At 41.2% G+C, this 22,100-nt stretch overlaps 1 protein-coding gene across 2 annotated transcripts in view; it reads right to left on the bottom strand.

Annotated features, from left to right (window-relative positions):
* Positions 1–2,809: 2,809 nt before the first annotated feature.
* The window catches only part of LOC144714301 (Nucleic acid-binding proteins superfamily), a 32,673-nt gene continuing 13,382 nt past the window's right edge, over positions 2,810–22,100 (bottom strand). For both annotated transcript variants that reach the window (XM_078589022.1, XM_078589023.1), the window contains exons 10-13: positions 4,377–4,457; positions 4,132–4,270; positions 3,782–4,051; positions 2,810–3,163 (exon numbers count right to left, since the gene is read on the bottom strand). In XM_078589022.1, the coding sequence (XP_078445148.1) occupies positions 3,032–3,163; positions 3,782–4,051; positions 4,132–4,270; positions 4,377–4,457 (622 nt within the window). In that variant the 3' untranslated portion in view covers positions 2,810–3,031. The remainder of the gene's footprint in view (positions 3,164–3,781; positions 4,052–4,131; positions 4,271–4,376; positions 4,458–22,100) is intronic.

Raw genomic sequence — 22,100 nt, 5'->3', positions numbered from 1 at the left:
CCGTCGGACGATGTCCTTGATGACACTCGGCATCAAATTGGTATCAGAGCATCGTCTCGATACCGTCGGAAGACGTCCCCGATGGCATCCGGTATCACAGATGATGCCCCACATTATTCCCTTCATATTCCCTAGGCTGATTACCTGTTGACGAAGGCTTGACCAGTCTCAAATACTTGGGCAACAAAGAGAAACTTGAGTATTCATAAAAATTACTATTCGATATAATATTATGTCATACGTTTCTTCAATATCGGAAAATATTTACTCACAGAGATTTCTTATGACTCCAACCCTATAACAAATAAATCTAATGAAAAATCATTATCCTTCTGACAGATTAAAAACATATCATTATTTGGGTGTTTTAGTGAGGCATCAAAATTTGATTACAGTTTTCTCATGCACGACAAAGAATCATATTGTAAGATAAGTACAAGCTGATACCTGATTTGATACATATTAACTTAATATAATCATATCTATAAGCATATGACGTTGAATAATTAGGCAGAATGAGGATATTCCCTAATTCTGTCTTGGAAATTCAAATTTATCTGGAGCCATAATATCCTTCAAATATTTGGGCTACCAAGGCCTTATCCCACTAAATAAAGGCAATATAGGACAAAGAAAAACCAAAGTGGTGCCCCTAAAATAGACGTCTTCCCTTGCAAAGGCTTACATGGATTTGGTTGATTTCTACTCTTCCTTCATCAGCATTTTCAAACATTACAATTACAAACTATTTTCCACTTTTAACCCTTATGAAGACTTTTTATGTAAATAATGACACTGATCAATATATTTCCTTCACTGTAGTTTTCTCCCAATTACAACTTGTTATTAAATATCCTCCTACTGTATGAAGACCATTTATTAATTTATACATATTTCAATGTCCTTAATTTTATTTTATCAAATATAAGAGTTCAGCATGCCTCACTGTATAGTTTAATTTTATCCAAAAAAATTGAAGAATAATTTAGATATATATAACATTTAGCCCATATCTCTTTGTCACAATCCAAAACAGTTTTTTTCTGTTCAACCAAACTTTATAAAATATGAACAACCTAATTATCTAAGTTTCAGAATCTTCATGACAATATCAATATCCTAAACCAATTCAAATGATTCATCCCATAATTCTATCTCAATATACTCTTCAAAAAACAAATATTGGAAAGTAGAATATTCTGTGAGTATCTCAATTATAACTATTTTAAAGTTAAAATTTCAGTTTAATTCCTAAATATTCTGAATTTATTTATTTATTTAAATTATCTAAATGTTTATTCAATCTTCAAAAAGAACATGGATAATGACATTGACCCTTTTTCTGCCTTAAATATCATTTGCTTTTCTATTTTTTTGTTTTTACCTAAAAAGCTGAAGCTCCATATGGTACTCCAGTGAACAAGGACTAGCTAAATTTTAATCACTTATGTTTTGATCCAATGGCAAGGACATCAACCAATGATCTCGACTGTTGGCAGTCCATCCTGGCATTGAGAATACTCTTGATTGTGTAATATAATTTCTCTTTTACATATTCAGCTTTTTACAGACATTATCCTACCACCATGAAAAGGGCCTCTTTCTTGATGCAGTAAAACTTGATTTTTTACTGATCTTTTTTTATTTTGTTCATTGAGAGCAAATTATTTAGCCTTTTATGGTTATGCATGTAAAGGAAAAGGTCCTTCATCACAAAATGATTCATAAACATTAATAAAAATGTTGAATGTATTGACTCTCAATTGTTCTTTATTCCAATGTTTTGGCAAAAAAGATATATCACATAATGTACTAATACCGCGTCGCATGTTAAAGTTCTGCAAAATAAAAATTGATCCCAGAAATATTTTTTTTAGAAAATTATGGATAAGGGTCAATGCAATAAATAACAGATTCATTAAACCTTGATAAAATTTCTTCTAAACCAAATTAAATTGCATAAATAATCGCAAGTTCTCCTTGAATGTGACTCCAAAAATGAAACTGATTTCCTTTGTGCTCGTCATGACAAAGAATCATTTCACTCAGTATTTTCTATCAAGAAAATATTTCAATAACTTCCACAATTTGTACCTTTCATACATATGAGCATTGACTTTGTCATTTCATGGGTCAAAACAGCTCTAGCCGATCTAAAATTGTGTCCAATGCTGGAGGACATTCTAAAAGTTGATATATAGGAAGCTTTAGATTCAAAATATATTGATTTGGTTGATCATAATGACAATACTCGTCTTCCTTGATAGGTAGAATGTGCTGAACTATGGATTCTCTGATCGGAATTTAGAGGCAGATCAACCATGGCCCTTGGGATCAAAGGAGGATAGAAGTCTGTTTTTCCTGATCCAGTAATTAGATTCTCTCTTAGTTGACAGTTACATTTTTATAAACCTTGCCAAAATTTCCAGGTCCTAATGGCCATGATAGTCCAAATACAATTTTCTTTGATACTTGGATTCAGGAAAATGTTAAACCTATCTCAGAAATGCAAAATTGAGACATTTACCGGTCCAAGCTTTACACCAATCCGAATTTCAGTCAGTTCTTTTACACCATCCAATCTATATAGACAGAAATTTCCTCTATTCCTTTCCCATCTCTCACTTTTTCCTTGTGATTTTCAAAACACTGTTCTTTGAGATGAACATCTGAAACCCAATTCTCATGTTTTCTTTTATTTCACCATCCAAGTGTTTCCATTGTGTCATCTCTTTTACTATACCCAATGGCTATCTTTACTGTACTTGATATCCAGCAAAGTGAAATACAAAAGACATATTTAGAAGTATTTGATTTTAAATGGCTTTCAAATCGCATAAACTTTTGCAATACTTTGCAGTAAGTCAAAACATCCCTGCCAATAATTCAGTTTATCAAAAAAAAACATCTTACTTTCACACCAACCCCAAGATGATTAATATTCATTGATACACTATCTTCCTCATGTGTTTTATATTTACAGCTTGTCAACAGTTCCAAAAATAGAAAATATGGAGTTCTGAAATAAATATCAGTCACATTTCTGCGCAAGAACAATCTCCCAAGTTGGATCAGACTCCTCTCCAGTTAAGATATTTGTATTTGCAAGAGCCACAAGGAATTTCTCGTTCTCAAGGGTGCAGAGATACATGCCTTGTTCGACCTGAAAGACATTCGTTAGGTTAAAATTCATGGATATCCTTCACAAACCGTCAAATGAAAAGGTCTGATTACTGAGAACAGGATAAAGATTAATGTGAATAAGAGAATAAAAACTAATAAAATAATTTGGCAAAACAAAAATAAAGATCTTCCTAACATGAAGATGCCATAAAAAAACATGGACGTCGTTTTAGGGTAAAAATACTAGAGCAACAACTTCACATGTTATTACAGATACAGTCTTATTCAACATTTATTTCAGTAATTAGTATATTAGTGTTCAGTCCTACTTAACAACAATACATGGCCATTTCAACCTGAAAGACAATCCTTTCGTCGAAAGTCTGATTTTAGACAAGGATAAAATAATTCTAGGGATATAAAACAGTAAACAGTAAGCAATTTAGCACAAGAAAAATTAAGAGTTCTTCCAAACATTAACGTATCCTGAGAAAAATTGGAAAGCTATTTTAAGCTAAAAATAAGTGAGCAACAGCATCTCTAATACTTATTACGGTTACGGTAGAAAAAAATACTTCTTTCATTCTTTTAAATACCATATAATTTTTTGGTTCCTGTTAATATGGAAATGGTTCATCAACCAAGGATGCGTGAAAACCTCTGGCAGTTCAAAAAAGTCATCCGGATAAATTTGCAGCAAATCTGAGGCTGCTTGACCAGAACACCATGCCGAAACAGTTGAACTATCATCTTTGAGAGGAACTTGCAAATGGAAACCACGAACTAGCTCACTATCACAACTAGTACAACATAGGCTACATCTGAGCCCTCCATCAGGAACAGCTTTTGCCAAATGCCCACAAGTAGCATGAAAAAATCTCGAAAAAAGCCTGTTATGATCCATTTCAGCTATTGAAACACAACAAACCTGTAAAAAAGAACCATTAAGACGAGACATTTTAAAATGAAAAAATTGGATTTATATCCTTGTTTTAAGGAAAACTGAACTTGCACGCCATTGCCCTCGCTGGATAGGTTTGAAAGAAGAGTCTGCTTGTGGAGACAAGATGAATTAAGAATCGCCGGCAGACAGCTCAAGTTGATCAGAGATGCATCGGATTCTTTCTCATGCCATGAAACTTCAATCCTGTAGAAGGTACGATGACGAGATCGAAAGAAGATAATGGGAATGAATACTCATGGAAAAACTTATATAAGATCAAGGAATTACTTTGGGCATACTGGCATCTTACAAATTATCGTTGTCCATTGTCACACAGCATAAAATCCCAGAAATGAAAATAGTGTGACCCGCATTCAGTTTTCCAAGAGACCTCAAGAAAAGAAAACAAATTAATTTGTTAGTGTTTTCATTCCCACTTTTCCCAAGAGAATATTTTTAACTGGAACAAAAAACCATGTAAAAAAAAGTGACAAACGCAACCTTAAAAGGAAACGATCATCAATTTTTTGAACACTCGAGAAAAATTTGAGGAATTAAAAAAAAATTATGGGCATGACACATAAGTGAAATTAGACTGAATGACCTTTAAAATGTTCAGGTTTTCTGAGAAAACCTCAAAATGAAAATATGAGACCACACTCCGATTTGAATAACATGTGCGGTCTGATTTTGAAGGTCAATTGGATATCGGATTACAAAAAAATTACACTTGGTTTCTGATACGTTCTTTACAAGAACGTATCATTGGCATTCAAAAGGAAGAAACCCAACAGAGTGCACGTGCAATTGTTTGCACGTGTGAATTAGTTTAAAAAGAGGAACAGCCATCCGCGGCCGGAGGGGAACCCGTCCATCAGGGCAGTCCATTTCTATCTTTCTTTTCATATCTCTCTCTCTCAAGACAGATTCATCAGAACAGTCTTGGACAATTCTTGATTTGTTGGCAATTGAGCTCAATCGTGTTATTCCTGGTTAATTCCTTTTTTGTGATACAAGCTGGATGTATCAGTTTCTTCACACATGGAGGGACCGGCCCAGGGATGGTTCATTTACATGGAAGAAATTTTTTGTTTCAACTGCAAGCTAGTTTTTTGACGGCACTTTGATTGCCGATATAGTGTCTCCACTAAATTCTTATGTCAATAACGGATGAATCTGTGACAAACTGGTTCAGTCTCTGATTATGGTTCACACTTTGAAGATTTGGCTGCTTTCTTATGTCACCTGCCCACAGATTTTCATGAGAGCTTTTATTTAGGCAGGCTAAAGCTGGAAATCCTTGCGGAATCGATCAAGTACAAGCTTTACAGAATCCAAGAGACCATCGACTTGCCTATAGAAGCAGAATCAAAATTTCAGAGTACGGATAATCGAAGGCAGGTAAATGATAAGACTCCAATGTACGAAGAAACAAGAGTCGTAAACTAAGGAGCATCCGAGATTTGACTAGTGGACGTTCACAACTTTAATGTATGAAACAATGTGTAATACTGAGATCTCTTCTTCAGGATTGCAAAAGTCAAAGAGATAGGACAGGTATAGAGAAGAACTGAAGAAAGATAAGAGGACTGGCCAGATCGGACGCAGTTCCTCCTCCTAGCTGGAGGACCTCCCACAACAACAACTCTGCAATATTCTTCTATGTCTAGACCAGTCATCTACTGCTTTATTTAAAGAAACCATACAGAGGCATTAGTTAGGTGTCGCACATAGTGGCTTCCACAGCACGTGTGGAGTCAAAAGTCAGCCAATTTCTCTTCATCCTATCATAGGTCCGAGTAGGGACCCTATCAGTTAAAACCATCATAAAATTACATGAAATGCCAATCCAATTAATTCTGATTTTTGGTAGCTTGTTCAGTAGTCATTTTGGAAAAGAGCTACATTACCATCAAGGAACTCAATAAAAGTTCATCTCATCATACAACCCAGCAACGGATTGTGAAACTGAAGCTACAAACAGTGTTTTTTGAACGTATAACAAACAGGGTGTTCGAATGGTGTATCCGGTGTTTCAAGTTGAAATTCCCAAGAAATGGAAAGATTGGTTACATTGGACTGAATATCATTTAAACACTTCCCGTCCATTGGCACCTTACCATTCAAAGCCGTTTATGAATGTTGTCGTCCATGAGCACAGGTTTCTCCAGCAGATTGATGGAAACCCTAGATGAGAATGTAGCTCCTGTTTGAACAATAGAAAACCCTACACGTTTCACTATTCAAGCCTGGTTTAAATACCAGGTTATAAGATACACGTATTGGGCCGATAGCTAGTCCCATTAGTCTAAAAACGGAAATAACAAATATAGAAAAACATGAGAAAAGGAAATAACAAAGAAGAGTAATAGTAAACAGGGGCAGTCCGGCTGACACCCACCCTCAAACTGGTAGGTAGATATTCTGCATGCCCAGCTTGGAGTATAGCCGCCAGAATATTCCTCCTGCAACTCCTTTCATAAGTAGATCTGCCACTTGATGAGCTGACTGGATGTATTTCATTTGAATCACTTTGGCATCAATCTTTTCCTGAATAAAATGTTGATCTATCTCTACATGCTTGGTTCTGTCATGTTGAATTGGGTTGTGGGCAATATCAATAGATGACTTACTGTCACACCACAAAACTGTGGGGCCTTCTTGTGATATGTTGAGATCATGTAGAATACCTCTGATCCATAGTACCTCACAAATTCCCTTTGCAACACCTCTGAATTCCGCTTCAGCGCTGGATCATGCAACCACTTTTTGTTTTTTGCTTCATCATGTAATCAAAGCAGTTAGTCATACCAATCCTTGACAAAATACAAAGCAGATGTCAAGGATTGGTATGACTAACAGCTTTGTATTTTGTGGTATATACCCACCTGCATCCCACAGCTTTCCATGAGGCAAAGTAGTAATATCCCAAGTGTATTTCTTGAGCAGCGCATTCATCTTCATATCCATAACTTCCTTCCAATGTGGATTCTTCAAGGCCTCTGTTTAGGACCCATTTTCCCGTGTACGTATGAGTGGAAACTTCAGGACGAAATCAACAAAAACAGTGCATTGCCAATCCATAAGGTTCAGCACACTGGGAAGAAATAGAGAGATTCAGCAAGGGGGGAGAGTGACAAGGAGGGGCGCCGAGCCTCAGGGAGAGTCCTTCCGTGCAGCAAGCCCTTCAGTTGTTCCTTCGTCTGGAGGAGGGAAGAGAGACAGGGAGGGGAGAAGAATGGGTTAGGCTTCAAAGGATCCGTCAAGAGAAGAAGGGAAGAGAAAATCGTACCATTCTTTGCCTGCCCTTCTTCTCCTTTGCTCCCCCCTTTTACCGCCGTGCTCATTGTTTCCCGTGACCTCTGCCCTACTGGGCTCGGTTATAGGTCGTGGGCCTAATGGTAGCCCACGGCGCTTCCTCTGGTAGACTCATAGTGGAGTCCTAACAGCCTCTTCCACTGTCTTTGGTGTAGGAATTGCATCAATTCAAGCAAGAAAGGCTTGATATTCTTGGGAAAGATGTGAGTACTGTACAAAGTGTGACATCGGATATAATGGGAATTGTGTACACTTTCTCTTTCCCTTTCTTAATGCAATCGACCAACCCTGATCAGATTCTGGAAGAACTTGACCAGTTTGCGCATTCTGCTCTTCTTCCATGTCTGTGTGTAACAAGGATCTGTCACTATCATTCTCTGTACTTCCTATCAAAGTATTGCCCGCATTTGGCTGCACATATATTGGACTTTCTTCCTCGATTGTCTGCACTTGAACCTCGAGTAGTTCGACGGTAACTTCTCCTTTATCATTAGTATCTGTAGCTGGTGACCACGCCATAGTTAGTAATTCAAGTCTCCTTTCAACTTGTGCTCTGGATCCAGTGATATCACTAGATTTGTCATAGTATTTTTCTAGCTCATTAAATGTAACATCAAACAATATAAACTTTTTCTTTGATGGTGGATGGTAACACTTATACCCTTTCTGTGTCGACGTATGCCCAATGAAGACACACTTAAGGGCCTTTGGACTCAACTTGTTGACAGGATTATGAAGGTGGACGAATACTGTGCACCCGAAGATTCTTGGCTTCAAACCTGTTCTCATCTTGACAGAAGGAAAATTGAGCCATGAGATCTACTGGAATTATATAGCCCAAAACTTCAGATGGTAGAGGATTGGTCAGATATACAGTTGTTTATACAGCTTCTCCCCAAAGAAATTTAGGCACACCTTAATGAATAAGTAAAGCTCTGGTTTTCTCAACGATATGTCCAATCTTCCTCTCCGCTACTCCATTCTACTGTGGAGTATATATGCAGGACAACTCATGAACAATTCCCTGCATCTTGAAAAATATCTACAGCGTTGCATTAAAGTAGTCTTTGGCATTATCAGATAGAAATTTCTTCATCAATACACCATACTGGGTCTTCACCAGAGTGACAAAGTGCTTAATAATTTCTGTTACCTCAGACTTGTTTCTGAGAAGATATACCCATGCGAGGCGCGTACAGTCATCGATAAGTACAAGCAAATATCGAGCATCATTCAGTGACGATATACTACACGGTCCCCATACGTCACTATGCACAGGATCAAACGGATTGATACTCCTCTCGCTCCTGTTTTTAAATGAAGATCTTTTTATGCTTAGTTAACTGACACGCATCACATATAAGTTTGGATAAGTCCACATTACGTGAAAAAGTGGAAACATTCTCCCCAAAAGTTCAAAAGATGGATGTCTGATACGAACCTGCTGGTTCGTATCGGTGAGAAGACAAGGAGGGAGAAGGTGCCGGGATGGTCGTCGGTGTGCCGGGATGGACTACGGCAGGTGGGGCAGGCGGAGTGGACGTCGCCAGAGGGAGCCAGACACATTCTTGTGATACTTCTTGGCTGCCTTCCTCAAGGGGGAGCTGCACAATTTAAAGGGATTACAAAAGTTCCAAATGACCTAAATGCCCCTATTGGGCTAAATGATGAAAAAGGCCTAGATATGTCGGGGTTTCGTATCAATGTCCCAAGCGAGAATGATATAGTTTAATTTGTTCTACTTCGGAAAGATTGTCTTCTTCAGAAGTCCTCCCTCCATTTGCCATCAGCACAGTACCGGCACCATTGTTCACGTTCAGCAATCCACCCTTCTCTTCAATTGGTCCAGTCTTTAGGTTCAGCTTCTTGTCATATACAAAACAACCACAAGAGTCAAAAGTTAGAGTGAGAGGAGCGTCTTTGACCCATTTTTGAAGATAAATTAATTCTGCCTTAAGCAGAGGTACATGCAAGACATTCTTCAGTAACCACAGATTTTTAATTTTGACAGTCTAAATACCAGCAACAGGCAGCTTTTCTCCTCCTGCATCAATACACGACGGTGGCCAAGACATGTAGAATAATCCACAAATTTAGAACAGAAAGGAGTCATGTGATTCGTTGCCTCGGGATCAATTATCCAATCTGAGGGTTGACATGAATCATGGGTAACAAGAAAGGAACACTCACCAGGTGCAGGCCATAGAAGTGCTTGGGGGACACACCATGTTCTTCAACTTTTGCAGCTCCTCCTTGAGTGCATAGAAATCAGTGAGAGTAAGAAGAGAAGCATCATCACCATCTGCAGATGGCTGTTCTCCTGCTGCTATATCATGTGCCTTTGAAACGTGTACTTGGGTCTGTTGAGGTGGACGACCATGCAGATCCCAACAAGCTTCTCTCTTGTGTCCTCACCTTTTGCAGTATGAACATACCACTGGTTCCCGGGTCTGCCAGGTAGACTTCCCTTTTTGCTGATTCTGATTATTCCCTTGACATGGATAAGACTTGGAAAATTGATTCTGATTATTCCTGAAAGTAGCCACAAGTCCAGTACCGATATCCCCCATTGAGACCGTAGACGACTTTATACGGCACTCTTCTTTGAGAACATGCTGTACAGCATGTCCCAAGCTTGGAACTATTTCTCTATTAAGTTGTTGGTGTCGCATAGAGTCATGTTCTGGATTTAATCCCATCAAAAACTTGTACAAACGATCTTTCATTGTATAATGCCGACAAGGACAATCTGCCTCAGCAATAGGCCTGTAAAGCTCCATCTCATCCCAGAGAGCTTGAAGCTCACATACATATTCCTAACTGTTCTGTTGCCTTGTTGAAGGAATGCTTTTGTAACTAGTTCATAGATATGCCAATCATTGTTTGTCTGTAGACAACTCTAATGAATTTTATCCCAGATCTGTTTTGCAGTTGGAATTAGAAGATATTTTGAAATAAGATCCCCATGCATGATGCTGAGAAGCCATGTTTTAACAGTGGCATCTTCTGCTTTCCACAATGCATAGCGAGAACTGGAAGGCGTCACTTCTTCGATCAAATGATGAGCTAGTCTTCTCCCTTCAAGCACCATTTCAACGAACTTGCTCCAATGCAGCAGATTTAATCCTGTATACTTCATGGACACTGGGTTCCATGGTTGAGATTTCTTCACTATCAAGAGGGTAAATTTTGTGGAAAGAAGAAAATCTATGTATATTATTTTTCACAACAACAATACTACACGATGTTCCCCCCTTTTTGGAGACTGCCAATCGACCTTTGGAGGTATATGACTGTTGGACTCAACGGTCATATTCCTCTCTGCTCGGGCCCATTTATAAGACATGGGCCCGGTAATACATGGGTTATTTGGGCCTTATGATCTAACACCCCCCCTCAAGTTGGGTATAGATGTTGATCATGCCCAACTTGGACAATAAGACTTGGAAATGCGGGCCAGGGATCCCCTTGGTGAAGATATCCGCAACCTGCTCCAGAGAAGGAATGTAATGGGGTATAATGAAGCTGGTGTAGCTGGTGGTCGACAATCCAACTTCCCGGTTTCCTTTAACAAATCAAGGATATACTTGTGCTGAGAAAGTACAATCCCTGCCCGAGAATAGGCCACTTCAATTCCCAGGAAATACGTCATTAAACCTAGTGCCTTTATGTCAAAGGAAAGTGAAAGGTGTTTCTCCAGATTCTGAATTTCAGTGTGGTCATCTCCAGTGATGATGATGTCATCCACATACACAATTAAAATTGCAATCTTCCCATCCTTGCCATGCTTTATAAACAATGTGTGATCTCCCTCACTTTGGAAGAACCCCACTGCTAACATTACTGTTGAAAACCTTCCAAACCACGCTCTTGGCGATTGTTTCAGGCCATATAAGGACTTCTTGAGGTGACATACGTCCCCTGAATTTTGACTCAAACAATATCCAGGGGGAGTTGCCATATACACTTCTTCTTTCAATTCTCCATGTAAGAAGGCATTTTTCACATCATATTGATAGAGCTTCCAATTAGATAGTGCGGCGAGCGCTATTAAAACCCGAACTGTGTTTAGCTTTGCAACTGGAGCAAATGTTTCGTTGTAGTCGATGCCGTAGGACTGTGTATATCCTCGTGCCACCAAGCGAGCTTTGTGCCTGGCCACTGACCCATCTGAGTGATATTTTACAGTGAATACCCATCGACTTCCCACTAGTTTCTTTCCGGGTAGGAGTGGGCCCATCTCCCAAGTACCGTTTCTCTTTAGTGCTGCCATTTCTTCTTCCATAGCTGTCTTCCATTCTGCGGATGACATTGCTTCTGTCACATTCTTCGGAATAGATACTGTCATTAGGGCTTGAACCACCTGATTATACTCTGGAGAGAGCCGGGAGTAAGATAGATAATTGTTAACTGGATAGCGTTTAGTCTTCGTGCAGTTACGAATTCCCTTGCTTATGGCAATGGACCAACCATCGTTTCCTGAGTCTTCTCCTCCTGCCGGCATGATTGTTGTACTTGAATTGTCGCATGGTCTATGACGCTCCTCCTCCTCCTCAGGAGGACTTGGAGGAGTACTTATAACCATGTCCTTATCATAGGTTTCTGATGCCGAGGAGAGGCTTTGCTGCATACTATCCTGTTCTTGCTCTGAAGATTCTAAATACTCTTCTGATCGTTCTACAGGAGCATGAAATATTCGGATTTCGTCGAACTTCACATCTGCAGTAATGAAGATCTTCCTGGAGCTTGGATGATAGCACTTATAACCTTTCTGTGTTGAAGAATATCCCAGAAACACACATCTTAGGGCTCGAGGGTCTAACTTTCCTGCATGATGAACTTGAACATATACAACACAGCCAAACACCTTGGCTGGGAGGTTAGTTCTTAAAGATAAACGTGGAAATTCAGCAGATAAAAGATCAATAGGAGCATGATAATTTAATGTTTTTGAGGCTGTCCTATTTATAAGATGAGTAGCTGTTGGCGACTGCTTCAGCCCAATAGTTCTTGGGACAATTCCCTTGAAATAAAAGAGCCCTGGCTGAAGACATTATATGGCCAATTTTTCTTTCAGCAAGTCCGTTTTGCTGAGGGGTATTCACACATGAGGATTGGTGAACTATCCCCTCTTCTTCCATGTAATCAGTTACTTTTCCACAAAAGAATTCTGTTGCATTATCTGATCTAAATATTCGTACTTTCTTTCCAAATTGTGTATTAATCATCTCACAAAATTTGATGATAACAGATGGAACTTCAGTCTTAGATTTCAGTAGATACACCCATGTATACCTAGAGAAATCATCTACAAATAAGATAAACCATTTGTGATGGGATAGTCCCAATGTGGAGCAAGGTCCCCACACATCACTATGGATACAATCAAATGCCGATTGAGTTCTGTGATCTGAAACTGGAAAAGAAGATCGTTTGTGTTTCAAATTGACAACTTTCACAATGCAAATTATCAAAAATAATCCCTTTAAACAAATTGGGATGGGAATGTTTCAAAATGTGGAATGAGGGTGTCCTAGTCTCCTATGCAGAAGATTGATCCGTTCTTCACTCTGGGCAGTATAAGTGGCTTTCTGCTTTTCTTCCTCCTCCAATCCATCTAGCAGGAGAAGACCTCCCCTCCTCTTAACAGATGAAATCTTCCGTCCGGTTTCCTTAAGACATAGGAAACAAGAATCTGAGTCTAAGATAAATCGCCATCCAGTATCATTTACTAACTGAATTAAGGACAATAAATTTGCTTTCAATTCAGGTACATGCAAAACATCTTTTAGTAATTTCCCTTTGATTTCAATTGATCCTCTTCCTGCCACTTCTAATATTCCACCATTAGCAGTAAAAACTCTGAGATGATTAGTTTCTAGTTCATAATTTTTAAATAGCATTTTGTGGGGTGACATATGGTCTGTCGCCCCAGAATCCAATATCCAAGAGACAGTAGTAGGTGTATTATTAGTAACTGTAGTGAAACTAAATTTCTTACCTGACTGTAAGTGAAGTAGAGCCAAACTTCTGAAGAATCTTGTTCACTTCTGACTGAATAAGTTTCTGAATTTCACCTCCGTCTTCCCCTTTCTTTGCAGCAGATAATTCCTCTCCTTCACTTGCTACATAGGCTTTCTTATGCTGCCCTGGATTCCACGTCCCTTTCCTGATCTGCTCTTCCTTCCAGGCTAACTTTCTGCAGTCCCTTTTTAGGTGGCCTGGTTTCCTGCAATAGCCACAAGTAAGTTCTGAGGAATTACCTTCCTGCGGAGTGGACTTCTGGTGCTGAGTAGAAGATGTGGCTGCATTATTTATATTGTGCCTTGGTTCCCCTTTCTTGGCCAAGTGGGCCACTGAGACAGGAGTAGACACCTCTCCATCCTTAGAGTTAAGCTTCTTCCGCCGCTCTGCCCCTTGCAATTCAGAGATAGCCTCTGCTAAGGTGGGGAACCTCTCTCTGCGTAGCAACTGACTTCTAAGATTCTCATATTCCGAATTCAATCCCATCAAAAAGGTGAGGGTTCTGAACTTGGTTTCTCTGAGATAAGATGGTGAGTTTTTGTCGCCGGTAGGCCAGAGAAGGTCCAGCTCCCTCCATATGGCCTTTAATTTTGCAGAGTAGGAAGAAATTGATAGATTTCCCTGTTTCAATGCTTTCTCTTGTTCTCGAAGGTCATAGACAAGGTAATCGCTGTGGGTTTCCGCACATGATTTCTGAATTTCTTGCCATAAGTCTCGTACACAATCAATAAGTAGATAGTCGTCTGCCTGATCTGGTTCCATATTTTTTATCATCCAATTGGTGATAAAAGCTTCTTCAGATTCCCAAATTACTTTTTCAAGTTTGGGAGTGTCTTCCGAAGGAGCATCTTCTGTTAGGTGATTCCCCAGATAGATAGCCTTAAGGGATCTCTGGACCAATGTTATCCACTTCTGCCCATTGATTCCATTATATTTGATATCCAGGTCTGGTAGAAATAACCTTGGCTGAGCAGGTGTTTCAGCCGTTTTGACAATAGCTGAGGGGGTGATCTCGGAATCCCTCTCAGCCATCCTGGACTTTCCCATCTGAAGATAAGTAGACGGGGCACCAAGAGACAGAATACTCCTTAACCAGGAGCTGATAATTTGACGGAGCAAGTCTTCACTGGAGAAGAGCTTCCCCGGAGAGTGAACACTGTTAGACAGTGAGGCCCACTTAGGGCCCATTAAGCCCAGTCAAGATTGCATTGCTTCATGTTGTAAGGGTTGGGCCCATGTGTTATAAATGGGCCCAACCCACTTTCCTTATTTCTCAGTCTATGCCCTAATATGACCGTTGAATCCAACGGTCATATTCTCTTCCTCCGAGCCCTATAAACCCAGAACTGTACATGCTGATTTTTAAGATTTTGATGTTTCTTTGAGTAAAGAGGGATACTTTTGTTCTCATCTTTCTCCACGATAGTCTTTCGATCTATCATGGTATCAGAGCGCGATTGAAGGGTCCGTTCCTTTTTTTTCCCGTTCGAAGTTGAAGATTTCCGGAATCCTTTCCGGAAGGGCAGTTCGCCGATCGACGGCAGTGCAGTTCGTTTTTGTTTCCGTTCGAAGTTGAAGATCTCCGGAATCCGTTCCGGAAGTGCAGTTCGTCGATCATCTCCAAGAAGTTCGCCGGAAATCTTACCGGAAACCGGCAAGTTCCTCTCCGGTCTCCGGAATCTGGTTCTGTGGAAGATTGGGTGTCACTTTCTTCTTCGCGGGGCATCCTTCAAGATTGACTTCAGTTCGATTCTGCTGTCGGCGGGGCTGATCGAAGACCTGTTCGGCGGTTGAGTCTCAAGCACTTCAGAAGGTATTGACTCGCTCAAGGAGTCCCAAGTACTTCAGAAGTACACCGGGTCACTTGTGCCTGGTCTTTACGCATCTACATAGATTGTTTTTTTTGTTGTGGCTTTTGAGGTGTTGAGTCCACATGGGGGGCAAATCTAGATCCAAACAGGTGGAACAGGATCTAAAAAAGGAAGCTGAGCTATCATCCATACTTCAACCCATTGATACTTCGCTCCAAATCAGGCCAGTTTTACCTGATTTGGATATGAAGTACAACGGGATTAACGGACAGAAGTGGATAACTGTGGCTCAGCGAACACTTGTAGCAGCACGATTGGGCAGACATCTGACAGATGATCCTCCCCATGAGGATGAGTTTAAAATGTCTCTATGGATCCCTGAAGAAGCACTAATCGTAAATTGGATGATTAAGAATATGGAAGAAGAGCAGAGAGATGATTACATTCTCATAAGTTGCGTTCGAGATCTATGGGAAGAGATACAGAAGTCATGTGCCGAAACCCATAGTGATTATCGAGTGATGGATTTGCGACCAGGAGCGCACACTGAAGCAGGGCAGTTTAACAATTTCGTCATTTGCAGCTAAGCTCAAGGCCATTTGGCGAGAGCTTGACCTCCTTTGGCCGACAGGAGACAAGACGTCTCCCTCGTACCTACGGGAAGTAAAATTTCGTACTCTGACCTTCTTGATTGGTGTGAATCCTGAATATGAAGGCCTGCGAAGCCAATTGGTACATCGGGAACGATTCCCGACTCTCTCCGAAGCAATTTCAGAACTACAAGGTGCAGAACGTCGGAGGAAGCTGAATGCAAAAGGAGAAGAGCCCACTGCCCCAGTCACAGTCGCACATTTGGTGAAGAAAGGAGAACCTCGGAGCACCCAGAGCCCGGCTGTCACCGCTTCATCACAAAACACCAAGTCTTCCACGGTTCCCAAGGAAGGTAACCCCTCAGAGCCTATGATTTGTGGGTACTGCAGGAAGGAAGGACATATCAAAAGGGATTGTAGAAAGTTAGCCTGGAAGGAGGAGCAAATTCGGAAGGGAACCTGGAATCCGGGGCAGCAGAAGAAAGCCTACATGACTACCGAAGGAGGAGAAGCCACTCCTGCCCCGAAGGAGAATGAGGGCAGTGAACTTCAAAAGTTGATTCACATGCAGTCCGAAATGAACAAACTGATCCAGAAATTCAGCTCTACGGCCCTGGCCAAATCAGGTGAACACTATGCTTTCACAACTTTCTCTAATAATACCTCAATATCAGATCCATGGATCCTAGACTCTGGGGCGACAGACCATATGTCTCCCAAGAGAACCATTTTTAAAACTTATGAATCAAATCTGTACAATCACAAAGTCTTCACTGCTAATGGAGGGATCCTAAAAGTAGCAGGGAAGGGATCAATCAAGTAAAAGGTCAAATTCCAGAAAATGTATTGCATGTCCCTGATCCGAAAGCCAATCTGTTATCTTTGACAAAGCTAGTTAATGATACAGGTTGGCGCTTTATTCTTGACACAGATCTATGTTTTTTGTGTGAAAAGGACACCGGGAGGAGGATTTTATCTGTTAGAAGGGAAGGAGGACTTCTTCTACTAGACAGAAGTGGAGGAAGGGGCCCAGATCATCACTTTCCACACACAGAGTGCAGACAGGGCTGTCCTCCTCCACGAAGACTAGGACATCCATCCTTTCATCTCTTGAAACAAACTCACCCTACGTTGTTTAAGGATTAATGTTGAAACTTTGATTTGTGAATCATGCCAATTTGCTAAGCATAAACGAACTACCTACGCTAGAAATGACCATAGGACTTCCGCTGCGTTCGATTGCATACACAGTGATGTATGGGGGCCATGCTCTACCATGGGACTCCAACATCATAAGTGGTTCATCATCTTTATTGATGATTTCACTAGATATACTTGGGTATATCTATTGAAGTCTAAATCTGAAGTACCGTCAGTAATTTTAGCCTTTTGCGAAATGATTCAGAATCAGTTCAGTAAAGGGATTAAGATTTTAAGGACAGACAATGCAAAAGAATATTTCAGTGGAGAAGTAAATAATTTTCTAGAAAGAAAGGGAATTATACATCAATCCTCCTGTGTACACACCCCTCAGCAAAATGGTCTTGCTGAGAGGAAACTCGGACATATTATGGCTGCTGCCCGAGCTCTGTTATTTCAAGGGAATTGTCCCAAGTTTTATTGGAGTGAAGCAGTAACTACTGCTACACATCTGATAAATCGTACAGCATCTAGGACTCTGAATTATAGTGCACCTATAGATCTCTTGTCTAGGGAATTTCCTAATATCAACTTGAAAACTAACCTGACAGCCAAGGTCTTTGGCTGCCTAGTATATGTTCATGTTTTTAATGCAGGAAAAGTGGAGCCTCGAGCCATCAAATGCATCTTTATTGGGTATTCCTCTACACAGAAGGGGTACCGCTGCTACCATCCCAGCTCAAGGAAGGTGTTCGTCACCGCCGACGCAGTCTTTGATGAAACCAAGACCTTTTACGGTGAAGCCGACAGAATTGAAGGGAATCTGGAAACCATAGCGGAAGCAGGCCAGCTCAGCCAGGAGCCAGGAAACCAGAATATTGGTCTCCTCCCCAGCCTCCACGAACCGCAAGGAAGCGTCCACAATGGACCCGACCTTCAAGAAGATGAAGATCCGTTGGCAACTGCTGAAGAGGAAGACCAACCAAATAGTACAAGTCCTCAGGAAGAAGAAGATGTTTCGGGAACAGCACAGCCGGTGGATAATGATCCACAGAATGCCGTAGCACCAACCAACAATGGTTGGTCCATTGCAGCCAGCAAAGGAACGAGAGAATGCACCAGCAAGAAGCGATATCCAGTAAGCCATTACGTCTCCTATTCTCGGCTCTCCGTCGAATACAGTAAGATTATCTCTGCCTTAATGGCAGTCACTACTCCGAAGAATGTCAAGGAAGCATTGGCATCCCCAGACTGGAAGACAGCCATGGATGAGGAAATGCAGGCCTTAAAAAGAAATAATACCTGGGAAATGGTACATCTACCATCAGGGAAGAAGTTAGTAGGCAGCAGATGGGTTTTCACACCAAAGTACCATTCCGATGGTACGATTGCCAGGCTGAAGGCCAGATTGGTGGCACGAGGGTACACTCAATCCTACGGGATTGACTACACCGAAACATTTGCCCCAGTTGCAAAGTTAAACACCATCAGAGTCTTGATTGCCCTAGCAGCAATACTCGATTGGAAGCTCTACCAGTATGACGTGAAGAATGCTTTTCTACACGGAGAACTGGAGGAGGAAGTCTACATGGCGCCGCCCCCTGGATACTTGGATGACAAGGATGTTAGTCGGGTTTGTCGTCTGAGAAAGTCGATATATGGACTCAAGCAGTCCCCTCGAGCTTGGTTCAGTAAGTTTTCTAACACTATGACTGCAGTAGGGTATAGTCAGAGTGAGGGGGATCATACATTGTTCATTAAGCACAACCCGGATGGAAAAGTCAGCATTCTTCTCGTCTATGTCGATGATATTATCATCACTGGAAATGACACCATGGAAATTCAGAAACTTGAAGTCTATCTGGCCAAGTCCTTTGACATCAAAGCACTCGGACCCCTCACTTATTTCTTGGGCATTGAAGTGGCCTACTCAAAGTCAGGTATAATACTGTCTCAACACAAATACATCCTTGATTTGCTAAGGGACACCGGAAAATCAGATTGTCGTCCAGTTGCCACTCCCGTTGACGTGAATATAAAGCTTCGAGCAGAACAACATGCGCAGGACGCACCCGTGGACAAGCACTCATTTCAACGTCTCATAGGGAGACTTCTCTACTTGAATCATACTCGTCCCGACATTGCCTTTGCAGTCAATTCCTTAAGTCAGTTCATGACTGACCCTCGGGAATCTCATCAGAGGGCAGCTGATCGCGTGTTAGCATATCTTAAGGGTTCTATTGGTCAAGGTCTACTCTTCAAGAAAGGAGGCACTCCCACCGTTGTACTGTATACCGATTCAGACTATGCAGGTTCATTTGAGGACAGTCGGTCAACCTCCGGATATTGCAGTTTTCTTGGGGGAAACCTTGTAACATGGCGCAGTAAGAAGCAAAAGGAAGTCTCGCTATCAAGTGCAGAAGCCGAACTTCGGGCACTAAAAAAGGGCGTATGTGAAGGTATGTGGCTTAAGGGCATTCTCCAAGACTTGCATTTGTTCCCTGGAGAGGGGATGATCTTATACTCAGATAGTAAATCGGCCATTGCGATGGCTAAAAATCCGGTCCAACATGAACGTACTAAGCATGCTCGGGTAGCCAGACACTATATCAAACAAAGCATCGATGAGGGGTACATTGTTCCCCACTATCTTCCGACAACAGAGCAGGTTGCCGATCTCTTCACCAAAGGCATTTCAGGACCACAGTTTCAAGCACTTGTGTCCAAGTTGGGAATGTTTAACATCTACTCCCAACTTGCGGGGGGATGTTAGACAGTGAGGCCCACTTAGGGCCCATTAAGCCCAGTCAAGATTGCATTGCTTCATGTTGTAAGGGTTGGGCCCATGTGTTATAAATGGGCCCAACCCACTTTCCTTATTTCTCAGTCTATGCCCTAATATGACCGTTGAATCCAACGGTCATATTCTCTTCCTCCGAGCCCTATAAACCCAGAACTGTACATGCTGATTTTTAAGATTTTGATGTTTCTTTGAGTAAAGAGGGATACTTTTGTTCTCATCTTTCTCCACGATAGTCTTTCGATCTATCAAACACACCTTTTGATCAGATACTGTCGCCGTGTGCAGATTCAAAGAGGAAAGAACCCAAACAAAGGCCAACTCCTCTCTTCTTCTGCACCAGTCGTAGCTTGCCCCAAGCGTAGAGTTTTTTCTGAGACGCGTGGATCGCGAATCAATAAAAAAACTCCGGAAGTAAATTGTGACAGCTCGCGAAATCAAGATATCGCGAAATCCCAATGTCTGGAATCACCGATATCGTCAAAAATCGCCAATTTCTGGTCGAATGTCGAGAAACGTCGCCAAAGCAGAAATCGTCGCCGAATACTGCAAGATGACGTCCCCGAATCTGCAAGCAGATGCCGCTGAGATCGTCGCCGAAGGGCGCCGAAATCGTCGCCGAAAAATGCCGAAATCGTCGCCGAAGCAAGAGTCGTCGCAGAAATCGTCGCTGGAAGACTCCGCCGAATTTGTAAACAGATGCCGCCAAGATCGTCGCCGAAGGGCGCCGAAATCGTCGCCGAATCAGGAGTCGTTGCAGGACGATGCCACCAACAAATGCTAGAGGAGCTCGTCGCCGAATCGAGAAGAAAAATAGAAACTATTTCGAAGAAGAAACTTGTCGTCTTTGGTGTACCTTTGATAGCTGCTCTGATACCATGAGATTTCTTCACTATCAAGAGGGTAAATTTTGTGGAAAGAAGAAAATCTATGTATATTATTTTTCACAACAACAATACTACACGATGTTCCCCCCTTTTTGGAGACTGCCAATCGACCGTTGGAGGTATATGACCGTTGGACTCAACGGTCATATTCCTCTCTGCTCGGGCCCATTTATAAGACATGGGCCCGGTAATACATGGGTTATTTGGGCCTTATGATCTAACAATGGTTAATCACAGTGGATAAGTCAGATCCCTGTTGATTAGACAGCATATCGTGCAACTCAGACTTCTCTATAGTAATGAGTTCTAGCCTCGCTGACCTAGTGGTAATATGAGACAAAATAGATTGACGACAGTCACACGTGTATCACGTTCACAGCATGTGACCTCCATGACTAGGCCTCCACGACCTTCACAACGTTTGACAACAACCATCCTGGTGTTGTCATCCCACAATAGAAGCGACAGAAGAAAGATTGCTAACCTCGTTTCCAACCGTCAGTACAACGTGGATGGCAAGAAGAGGCTTAGACGCCACAGGACGATCTTCACCAGGACACACACACCTCAGTACGACGATTTCAACTCTGATACCATGTCGTCCATGAGCACAGGTGTCTCCAGCAGATTGATGGAAACCCTAGACAAGAACGTAGCTTCTGTTTGAACAAAAGAAAGCCCTACACTTTTTACTATTCAAGCCTGGTTTAAATTCCAGGTTATAAGATACATGTATTGGGCCCATAGGTAGGAACATTAGTCTAAAAAAAGAAATAACAAATATAAAAAAACATGGGAAAAGGAAATAACAAAGAAGAGTAATAGTAAACAGGGGCAGTCGGCTGGCACCCCCGATCCACCTTCCTTGCTGATATATGGATCACCAAAATCTCATTCTGAGTCCATTGACAAATTCTTAGTTGGAAGGGAAAACATGCTCACAATGTTAGGAACCCGCTAAGCAAAGCACCAGTCCAGAATAAAAGCCCAAACAGACAAGTATCCATGAGATGAAAATTTTCAGGAGGGAAATATGGTTTACTTTTTTTGTAAGAAACGGCTTTAAAATAAAAAAACATACAGAATAAGATCTCAGGCCTGATGTTCTATTGAAAAATTAGAGCACGAATTTCTTGTCCCCTATAGAATTCATAAAAAATTAACAAAGAGGCGTATCGTCTAGAGATTCCTCGTCATATTTCCATCCATCCAGTTTTTCATGCTTCATTACCCAAAAAAGCTTTGGCCAATAACAATTCAGCTAAGCCCATTCCTTCATTTTTGACAGCTGATTGGAAATGGCTGGTGTATCAAGAAGATGTTCTCCAAACAAGGCTAACATCGCAGGGACCTGAAGGACAAGTCAAGTGGACAATCTTACAACTGATGAAGCCACATGGGAACGAGCTGATAGATTACAAATAAGTTTCCCCCCTTCCGACTTGAGAACGAGCAGAATCTGCA

The sequence above is a fragment of the Wolffia australiana genome, chromosome 17 (genome assembly GCF_029677425.1).
Source record: "Wolffia australiana isolate 7733 chromosome 17, ASM2967742v1".
Lineage (NCBI taxonomy): Eukaryota > Viridiplantae > Streptophyta > Magnoliopsida > Alismatales > Araceae > Wolffia > Wolffia australiana.
This window is presented reverse-complemented; position numbering and strand designations above follow the sequence as displayed.